This window comes from Aspergillus homomorphus, assembly GCF_003184865.1.
Source record: "Aspergillus homomorphus CBS 101889 unplaced genomic scaffold BO97scaffold_51, whole genome shotgun sequence".
NCBI lineage: Eukaryota > Fungi > Ascomycota > Eurotiomycetes > Eurotiales > Aspergillaceae > Aspergillus > Aspergillus homomorphus.
In genome coordinates, this window is record NW_020291937.1 from 19,658 (window position 1) to 29,244 (window position 9,587).

A 9,587-nucleotide genomic window follows, 5' to 3' on the forward strand; every position below is an offset into this window, starting at 1 on the left:
ACTGAATAATAACTTCGTTGATAAGTTTGGGGGTGGAATGCGTGCATGATTATGTTTGTATTTTCTTCTTCTAGTACCGTAAGGAAGGGAAACTGCGCGAGGCAGCAAGGCAACAAAGAAAGGTTCCCCGCGCTAAAGGCCGCGGCCCCCACCACTCGCCCGTCGCCGGCGATCTTATTTTGCCTGTGACTCGACTACTACGTTCCGCACGGAGACGAAGTACAGACAGGTTTTGCTCAAGAGATCGGTGCGGAATCTTCCTCAATTTGCCTTTCTTCCGGTTGTCTGGACTCACTTTGACGGTTTGTGCGCTGACGTCACGGCAGGGCCTCGAAATTCGGTAGCTTCAGCAACTTCCCGACGGTCACCCGCTGAGAGCTCCCAACCCCAGCTCGCAACCTCTCCCACATCATCCGTTCTCTAAATCCTCCACAACCACCCGCTGACACTATGGCTGACCAACGCGTGAACGTCCATATCCCATCCCACCCGCCGGTGCTTGACAGCGTGCGGCTCCAGAACATCCAGTTGACGCTTCCTGCAGCCCCCGACCCGTGGCACCGCCCCAGCAAGCCGCAGCCCTGCAGCGCATCACTGAACCTATCCTACTCATCCGCAGTGGCCGCCGCCATCGCGGACGATGTCTCTCTATCCCTAGACTACGGAAAACTCTATCGCCGCCTCGAGGAAGATATTCGCAACATGGGCCGATCAAGCGACGCATCGGGGCAGCAGATGATCAGCATCGACGGCAGCCGACGGGACGAGATGCTGGGGGCTGCTCTCGGGGAAGACGTGCGGCTGACGGCGGGGATCGTCGCGAATTGCGGGCTGGGCCTCCTCGACGAGACCGCCGCCGGGGTGCGTCGCATGTCACATGTGCACGATACTCGGCGCCGGAGCAGTGCGTCGGCGGGCTCCCAGGCGCAGGCCCAAGCGGCCATCTTCAGTCCGTCCGCCGCTCCGCCGATTGATGGCGTGTTCGGTCAGTGTGAGGTCTCGTTGCATCTGCCCAAGGCGCTGCTCCGAGCGGAGGAAGGCCTCAAGTACCGCAGCGTGACCGTGTGGGGATACCGACAGCGCAACGGGCCGGCTGCTGTGGACAGCCTTGGAGAATCAGAGCGGTGCCCCGTGGTGCTGGAGGAGGAGTTCCGGATTGATGGGATCCGCTGCTATTGTATTCTGGGGGTCAACTCTCATGAGAGGGTGGAGAAGCAGGCGGTGATTGTCTCGTTGGAGTTCAAGGGCCCCGGCCAGCTGCCCTGGGGCTCCACGGTGGTGAATACCTACCAGGCTATGACCCGGGCTGTCGCAGAGGTAAGCAAGCTAGCTGATTGCCATACCTGATTTCTTCCTGAAATGTTGCTAATACTGTGAGGGTAGCGAGTCGAGGCGACGACTTTCCAGACTGTCGAAGCTTTGGCCACTTTTGTGGCGCGCATTGTGACGGTGGAGTTTGGCAATGAACGAGTCACTGTGCTGGTTCAGAAGCCCAGCGCCCTGTCATTTGTAGAACGATCTGGGGTGCAGATTACCCGGTCGCAGTCTTTTTTTGAGTAGGCTGGATATATGCTAGGCTTTTGGTTTGGGTGTTTGTGCGTTCTTGGATATAGCCACATGACAGTAGGTAAACAAGTCACTTGCATGATCACTCCACCGACTCATAATTGTCTGCCAACCATGCTGGAGCTAGTTATGCCGTGCCTGAACAGGCAAGAGGGAGGCCTGACTTCTGGGGACCTATGACTATGACACGTGATGCAGCCCTGTCTCGACGTAGCCTAGCGTCGCTTAGCACCCGACGGACTGTGATTGGCTGTGTCGGAGCGAAAAAAGGCGCGGCAGCGGGCATCATCGGCCTTGGAAGGTTGTTGGTTTCCTCCCAAGCCAGCTTCCAAGCCTGATTTCCCCTTCTTCTCCTTCTTCTCTCTTAAAACCCCCTCTTTCCCCTCTTTCAAGGGAATTTTGATTCACTCTCCCCTCATAAACCTCGTTTATCCACCTCTCGATATACTCACTACACTGCCCCGTTGGCTCCTTAGCCCGTTGTATCTCTATGTGCCTGTCTGCGCCGTCCACGCTTTTGTCGTCCGCTCCTGTCCGCTCCGCCGCTGGCTACCCTAGCGATTCCCCCACTTTCTCCGATTCCTCCTCGACTGTGTCTCCATATCGTTTCGCTCTGGCTGGCACCCAGGCCGTGTCATCCACTCGTTCGCCTGATTTCACTGCTGGCGAGGTGATTTGGCTAAGGGTCCAGGGTCCGTCCTGAATAAGGGCGGACGGTAATTTGGTGCTAGTTTCCAGGGCTCCTGCGAAACACTCCTCAGAGGTTTTCCAAGCCCGTTTGTCTCGGAATTCTCGGTCTACCATTGGCGTGAGTGAGTTTACAGTTTGATCCCCTTGCGTCTTGGCTTCTGGAAACCGGTTGCGAATTTACCCCGCGGATGCGTGTTTAGTATGTATCTATGCCTGATGGAACCTAACTGTTTGTTCGGATTGCAGCTAGGTTGTCGCTGAACGAGCCTCCTTGGTTCGTCGATGCCTGCGCGCGTGTGATCCGTCTCCCACTAGAAACGTACCCTCGCTCGTTGTGATAATCGGCACACACCGTCGATATGGATCCTTCGGCGCCTCTGACACCGGACGACCTCTCGGTCGGGGATGTTTTCAGCCCGCAGGCCGACATGTCGCACTCTCGCCCGAACACTACCCTGAACGACAACCAAGAGACCGGCTTCCGAATCAGCGCCCGCAGCCCCCAGCGCAAAGCCGCTCTAATGCCCCCGCGGGGTGTCAATGGCGGGAAACCCTTCCCTGCGCCGGATTTGAATGGGAATTTTCAGACAGACCGTCGCAAGAAGAAGAAAAAGCAGACCGCCCACCATGTGGCTCCGGCCATCTCGACCGTCCGCGGATTTACCCCTCGAGGCTCCGGCGACGAGGACTCGGATCGCTCGGCCTGCAATTCGCGCGCTCCGAGCTCTCGTCCCCGTGCGCCCACCGGGACTGGGCCCAGCAGTCCGTTGGTGCAACCAGCGACCGGCTGTGGGGTGAGCGCCCTGAAACTGCAGCTGGATTCGATGAGCTTGTCTGGTCAGGGTCCCCCATCAGGGACGCCTAGCAATGCCAGCGTCTGTTCGGACAGTGACCAGACGGAAGTCTTGACCAGCTACGAGGTGCCCCTGGAGCATGACTACGTTAGCGCGGATGCGGTGGCGGAGGAAAAGTCCCAGGAGGCGTCGAACGGACGCGACGTGCGCACTCAACAGCTGTGCCGCAAGATGACCACCGACGATTTCGAGCCTCTGCTCTGCCTGGGCAAGGGCTCCTTCGGGACAGTGCTGCTGGTCCGCCACGTGCTGACGGGCAAGCTGTATGCGCAGAAGCAGTTCCGCAAGGCGTCTATCACCGTGCACAAGAAATTGGTGGAGCAGACCAAGACGGAGCGCATGATTCTGGAAAGCGTCAACCGCCACCCGTTCGTGGTCAAGCTGTTCTACGCGTTCCAGGACCATGAGAAGCTCTACCTCATTCTGGAGTACGCTGAAGGCGGAGAGTTGTTCCACCATCTGGCTCTGGAGCGCATGTTCGACGAAGACGCTGCTGCCTTCTACATGGCGGAGATGGTGCTGGCCCTGGAGCATCTGCACCAGACCGTCGGAGTGATCTACCGCGATCTCAAGCCAGAGAACTGTCTGCTTGACAACGAGGGCCACCTGCTCCTGACGGATTTCGGGCTCAGCAAGATCGCAGTCAGTGACGATGACCGCTGCAACTCGTCCCTGGGGACTATCGAGTACATGGCTCCGGAGGTGATCCAAGGCAAGCCTTACGGCAAGGCCTGTGATTGGTGGTCGCTCGGCGCCCTCGGCTACGACCTGCTGACCGGATCCCCGCCGTTTAAGGCAAACAACCACGCTAAGCTGCAGGAGAAGATCCTCAAGCAGAAGCTGGCCCTGCCCTACTTCCTGGGACCGGATGCCAAGGACCTGTTGACCCGACTCCTTCGGAAGGAACCGTCGAAACGCCTGGGATACCACATGCCCAAAGACCTCCAGACGATCAAGAACCATCGTTTCTTCCGAAAGATCGACTGGAAGGCCTTGGAGCGGCGCCAGGTCACTCCACCGATCAACCCGGTGGTGACTGATCCGGCGCTGGCGGAGAACTTCTCGGTGGACTTCACGCAGTTGCCGTTGAGTCCAATTGTGCATGGGTTCGATGAGCATTACGAGGCGTCTCGCGCGGTTGCTCCGGCGGTGTCGCTGGGGCTGGGAGAGAGTAACCCGTTTGGGGGTTTCAGTTTTGTGGCGCCGAGCAGTATGCTGGACAAGGCGATCGGAGTGTGACGGTTTTTAGAACTTAGATGTGGTTCGTGGTTCACCTTCATATCGTTACTTGCTGTAGCACATCAGAAGGGTAGCTTGACTGCCAACAGACTGCGTGGATCTTACATTGATCCCAGCGACAAGCGATACCCATAATCATCATCAGCAATCAGAAGACCTCAAGGTAGATCCAAGCCACGTATATCAACATCAACCCAGACAAGCTGTCCCATCTCGTATCTGCGAAGAGTAATCCCACAAGTCTGGCCCAATAGGAGGGGAGTATAAGATAAATGCTCTCTCGCCCTTCGAACTGGCTGTAATATCTTGAAGCTGATGGGGTATTGCGGGGAAGCAGCCTTGATTCGGCATGGTTCACCCCGAGCCGAGCGTGCTTTCTACTCTACATCACCCTAGAGTTGGGACGCTGTCTCCGGCAATCAACATCTTGGAGTCTCTCTCATCTATGAAACGCTGAGATAGGATGCTCGAGATGCGAAAGCTGCCGTAGCCGACAAAAGGCTGCATAGCAACCCCCAAGCGTGTCATCGCTGTACAGGGATTTTACCCGGTGTGGCTTCAGCACTCTCTTGCTGTCTGTCGGTCGTTTCGGGGCAAAAATGGCGCGAGTGCATACTTGAACAATAAGGATGGAACCATCCTTCTCACTCTCATACCCTATGCATCACAGATTCAACTTTTCCCAGTTCTTCCTCATGCTCCTCCACAACACAAACCCAAAATGACCGAAATCGACGCCCTCAGGTTTGGACACTCCCAATCCGGACTCGGTATACAGTGCGCCACCCCCCGCCTATCATGGAGGACATCTAGCCCCAACCCGAACGTGCACAACTGGACCCAGACGGCCTACGAAATCGCCCTGAAAGCACCGGGCGAGAGCCACCAAGCCGACGACGGAGGCCAGGTCTACCACGTCGACAGCGCCAACTCAACATGGGTGCCCTGGCCGGGGCCTCCGCTGCGCTCCCGGGAACGCATGCAAGTCCGCGTGCGCGCCCACGGCACCTGGATCGAGATCGAAGATGACGGCGGCACTCCGGAGAAGGAGCAGCCGCGGCAGCAAGCCGGCTTCACCGCATGGTCGGCATGGGGCACCGTGGAATGCGCGCTGCTCAGCAAGTCAGACTGGGCCGCTGTTCCAATCGTCCACCCGGCGGTGGGAGACGCGCACACTCCGCTTAGACCGGTGGTGTTGCGGAAGACCTTCGACCTCCCTCCGGACTTTGGGCATGTGGAACGCGCCAGGCTTTATGTGACTGGGCTGGGCCTGTACCGGGTTTATCTAAATGGGAAGCGCGTCGGTGATCATGAGCTGGCGCCTGGTTGGGCTAGTTATAGCCATCGCTTGGCGTATCAGGTGCATGACGTCTCTGCTGCGGTTGCTGCGCGGAATGTTCTCGGTGTTGAAGTTGCTGAGGGCTGGTATGCTGGGAGGCTTGGGTTCAATGGGGGTAGGAGGTGCTTGTATGGGGAGCGGATTGGTGCGTTGGTTCAGTTGGAGGTTGTGGGTGCGAGGAAGGAGGAGGTACTGCGGGTGGTCTCGGATGGTAGTTGGAGGTGTAACTTTAGTTCCCTTGTACGGAGTGAGATCTATGATGGTGAGTTGTACGATATGCGCCAGGAGCTGGGGAATTGGCTTGGTGATCCTGATTATGAGGAGGAAGAGGAGGCGGCTTGGAGGCCCGTCGTCTCGCTTCCGTTGCCTGCGGCGTCTTTGGTCGTCCCTCGCGCGCCTCCTGTGCGTGTTACGCAGCGGGTTGCGCCTCGGCGTCTATTCGCTACCCCTTCCGGACGCTTGGTTCTTGACTTCGGGCAGAATCTGGTGGGTAAGCTCCATGTTCGAAGGCTTGACCTCCCCGCCGACGCGGAGGTGAGGTTCACTCATGCGGAGGTGATGGAGAATGGGGAGCTGGGTGTACGTCCGCTGCGCCAGGCTAAATGCACCGATGTGATCGTTTCCTCCGGCGACATCCTCACGGAGTGGTCGCCGAAGTTCACCTTCCATGGATTTCGCTTTGTGCAGGTCGATGGCTGGGATCCCCGTGCCTCCTCGCTTGCTTGGCAGGAGAATATCGCCGCGTTGGTCTTACACACGGATTTTGCTGCTGCCGGGGACTTCGAGTGCTCGCACGACGCCATCAACCAGCTGCATTGCAATGCTCGCTGGAGCATGCGAGGTAACTTCGTCTCCATCCCCACCGATTGTCCCCAGCGGGACGAGCGTCTCGGCTGGACCGGCGATATCCAGGTCTTCAGCCCGTCGGCCACCGTCTTGTACAACTGCGAAGGGATGTTAGCGGATTGGATGGAGGATGTAGCTGCGGAGCAGCACGACGACGGGGGCGTGCCGCCGCTCGTTGTGCCGAACGTGCTTCAACACGTCTGGCCCCCGATGCCGCAAGCCGTGTGGGACGACGTGGTGATCATCCTGCCCTGGGTACTATATCAAGCCTCAGGCGACGCGGAGATCCTCCGTCGGCAGTACCCCAGCATGACAGCCTGGCTGGACCAGGGGGTCAGACGCGGCGATGATGGCCTGTGGGATCCAGATCACTGGCAACTAGGTGACTGGCTGGACCCGCAAGCGCCGTCAGACGAGCCAGGAGACGGACGTACCAGCGGCGTACTAGTGGCAGATGCCTACCTGGTGCACGTCACCAGGATCCTCGCACAGATCAGCAAGCTTCTCAACCAGGACGCCGACGCCGCACATTACCAAGAACAGTCCGACCGCCTCCTCCACGCCTTCCACGCCAAGTACGTGACCCCGAAGGGCCTGGTAGCCGGGGACACCCAGACCGCATACGCTCTGGTCGTGGTCTTCGGCCTGATCGACTCGCAATCCCAGCGTAAGACAATCAGCCACCAGCTCTCACGCCTGGTGCGTATGGCCAAGTTCCGCGTGGCTACGGGTTTCGCTGGCACCCCAATCATCCTGCAAGCCCTCCGCGACAGCGGCAATCTCAGCCTGGCGTATCGCATGCTGCTCGAGGATAAGTGCCCGTCGTGGCTCTACCCCATCTCCCAGGGCGCCACGACCATCTGGGAACGCTGGGATAGTCTATTGCCTGACGGATCGATCAACCCCGGCGAGATGACCAGCTTTAATCACTACGCCCTCGGCTCGGTCGTCCAGTGGCTTCATGAGACGGTCGGCGGGTTGATCCCCCGCGAGCCAGGCTGGAAGTCCGTCCTTGTCTCGCCTCAGCCAGGCGGGCCCTTGACCTACGCCGCTGTTTCGCATGATTGTGCGTACGGGCGATGGTCCTGTCGGTGGGATTTGGTGCCTCTTGAGGGTGCGGGTGAGGATGAGGGAGAGGAAGAGGGTAAGTGTGGGCAAAGGATTAATCTGCTGAAGGTCGAGCTCGATGTCCCCCTCAATGCCACGGCCATCGTTCGCCTGGGCTCCGAGGCTGAGAAGCATGTCGGGTCCGGCCATTATCGTTTCCAGGTCCCGTTTGTGCCGCTGCCTTACCCGCTTGAGCCTATTGCGCCGTTTATCACTAATCCTGGCCAGGGTCTCTGAGAGCGATTGGTAAGTGCACTTGCGGGTACTGTGGCTTTACTCCAAGCGGCACTAGGCGATGTTGTCTTTGGTCCTCTGGAGTTAAGCGGAGGTAAATATACCTCATAGCATTGTAGTTGGGTAATTTATAGAATGTATTTTGGTAAGAACACAGTTTAGATAACCTAGCATAGAGCATCGTTCTCGGAATTCTTAGACGTTTCTGTGAAGTCTTGCTTGTAGACCCCCCACGCAAGCTGCTTCAAGTTTTGTACTCTACCCAAGCCAAGTCTATTCGATATAGGCGACAGAACCCCGCCCAGAAAAACTATATAGTACACCATCTATAACCCCAATCATAACATACCGGAAGCGTATCCGAATCACCCTACTCGGCCGTCTTCCGGGCCGGCCTCAAGACGTATTTCCAAGTGGTGCCAAAATGCCAGCGTTGCGCCTCGACGACCTCCAAGCCACTCTCCCTCACAATCTCCCCAATATCGCGATTCCACCAACAACCATGGCGATCCGCATGCGCCGGGGCCAGATTATCCAGCACGCGATTCAACCAAGCATAGTGGGAGCGACCATGCTCGAGCAACAAGATCTCGCCCCTCTGCGGATCGACCAGCGACCCCAGATGGCGGAGGGTGCCCACAGGATCGGGCAAAGAACACAAACCCATCGTCTGCACAACCGTATCATAATACTTCTTCCCGCCGCCAGTGACCGTAGCACTGGGCCCCGTAACCTTGGCAGCATCCTCCACGCGAAACTCCACCGGCACTCTCCGATGTTGCGAAGCCCCCCCACTCCCAGCAGCAGCCGCAGCAGCCTCCTCCGTCCCGCCATACAACTCCGCGTACTTCCGGCGCGCGATCTCCACCATCTCAGGGCTCAAATCCACAAACGTCACGCTGCGACACCCGCGCACCCCGATCCGACCCGTACTCTCGTCCACGATCCCCCGCCGCAGCGCCCCGAAGTCGTAGTACTCGATGTTCCGCCCCGTGCCGCAGCTGACCTCCAGCACGTCGCCGCGCGCCCGCTGCACCAGCTCCCGTCGCTTCGTGCCCAGCCGCATCAGCTTCTCGGACATCTCCACGTCCGCGTCGAAGCTCCCCGCCGTCCGGTTGTACCGGTCCGACACGTCGTGCGTGATGCTCAGGGATTGCGAGTGCGTTACCTCGCGCTGGTAGGAGGCGTACAGGTATCCGATGTACGCGCTTAGGCCGAGCACGCTGACCCCCAGTACCGTCATCACGCGCGGCGACATGCGGGTTTCATCTTTTCGGACCTCGGAGAGCGCCGGGTTTGCGCGTTTGCTGAGGAGGGTGGCGGGGCTGGGGGTTCTGGTTTTGAGCGTGTGGTTAGTTTGGTTTCGTGAATTGCTGAGAGATTGGGGATGAGAATTGGCTGCGCACTTACCCTGGTTGAGGGAAAGGAGGAGGAGGAGGTGGTGGCGGTGGTGGTGTTTTGATCTTCGTGGTCTTCGCTGCGCCGCCGGAGGTGGGCTTGGGGACTGCCGTTGCTGCTGCCGGCGGTGTTTTGATTCGTGATTCCTTGGGGACTTTGAATAGAGCTCGGCGAAAACTAGCGGGACACATGGTTGCGGGGATTGGATTGCAAGTTTGGGTGATTAGTAGTAGTAAGGGCCCAAAAGAGGGGAGAGGCTTTGTCGTGGACTTCACGCCATGGTTTGGAGAAGTTGCGGGTTGTTTGTTCTTGCT

The 9,587-nt window shown here is 58.4% G+C and overlaps 5 protein-coding genes across 5 annotated transcripts; 4 read left to right on the forward strand and 1 right to left on the reverse strand.

Moving 5' to 3' along the window:
• The first annotated feature begins 210 nt into the window (after positions 1-210).
• On the forward strand, positions 211-1,636 carry BO97DRAFT_408443 (dihydroneopterin aldolase). Its single transcript, XM_025695866.1, has 3 exons — positions 211-247; positions 327-1,317; positions 1,384-1,636. The coding sequence occupies exons 2-3, from the start codon at positions 451-453 to the stop codon at positions 1,558-1,560; spliced, it is 1,044 nt and encodes a 347-aa protein (XP_025547362.1). The 5' UTR covers positions 211-247; positions 327-450; the 3' UTR covers positions 1,561-1,636.
• A 320-nt stretch (positions 1,637-1,956) lies between these two features.
• BO97DRAFT_223003 (uncharacterized protein) lies at positions 1,957-2,504 on the forward strand. The gene is made up of 2 exons (XM_025690656.1): positions 1,957-2,378; positions 2,503-2,504. Exon 1 carries the CDS (start codon positions 2,057-2,059, stop codon positions 2,267-2,269), a length of 213 nt encoding a protein of 70 aa, XP_025547363.1. The 5' UTR covers positions 1,957-2,056; the 3' UTR covers positions 2,270-2,378; positions 2,503-2,504.
• BO97DRAFT_223023 (AGC family serine/threonine-protein kinase) lies at positions 2,164-4,835 on the forward strand. Its single transcript, XM_025690657.1, has 2 exons — positions 2,164-2,378; positions 2,572-4,835. Exon 2 carries the CDS (start codon positions 2,616-2,618, stop codon positions 4,347-4,349), a length of 1,734 nt encoding a protein of 577 aa, XP_025547364.1. The 5' UTR covers positions 2,164-2,378; positions 2,572-2,615; the 3' UTR covers positions 4,350-4,835.
• Position 4,836: 1 nt separating this feature from the next.
• On the forward strand, positions 4,837-7,999 carry BO97DRAFT_223000 (alpha-L-rhamnosidase). Its single transcript, XM_025690655.1, has one exon. It carries the CDS (start codon positions 5,071-5,073, stop codon positions 7,876-7,878), a length of 2,808 nt encoding a protein of 935 aa, XP_025547365.1. The 5' UTR covers positions 4,837-5,070; the 3' UTR covers positions 7,879-7,999.
• Positions 8,000-8,245: 246 nt separating this feature from the next.
• On the reverse strand, positions 8,246-9,565 carry BO97DRAFT_398512 (class I SAM-dependent methyltransferase; the record flags this gene model as incomplete). The annotated part of the gene is made up of 3 exons (XM_025694194.1): positions 9,286-9,565; positions 8,712-9,209; positions 8,246-8,645 (listed from the first exon to the last, which is right to left on the reverse strand). Exons 1-3 carry the CDS (start codon positions 9,462-9,464, stop codon positions 8,246-8,248), a joined length of 1,077 nt encoding a protein of 358 aa, XP_025547366.1. The 5' UTR covers positions 9,465-9,565.
• Between the last annotated feature and the right edge of the window lie 22 nt (positions 9,566-9,587).

Coding starts and splice junctions, on each gene's coding strand:
- BO97DRAFT_408443 (XM_025695866.1), top strand. CDS start 451: ATGGCTGACCAACGCGTGAACGTCCATATCCCATCCCACCCGCCGGTG. Junction 1,318..1,383: donor TGACCCGGGCTGTCGCAGAG/GTAAGCAAGCTA, acceptor CTGTGAGGGTAG/CGAGTCGAGGCGACGACTTT.
- BO97DRAFT_223023 (XM_025690657.1), top strand. CDS start 2,616: ATGGATCCTTCGGCGCCTCTGACACCGGACGACCTCTCGGTCGGGGAT.
- BO97DRAFT_223000 (XM_025690655.1), top strand. CDS start 5,071: ATGACCGAAATCGACGCCCTCAGGTTTGGACACTCCCAATCCGGACTC.
- BO97DRAFT_223003 (XM_025690656.1), top strand. CDS start 2,057: ATGTGCCTGTCTGCGCCGTCCACGCTTTTGTCGTCCGCTCCTGTCCGC.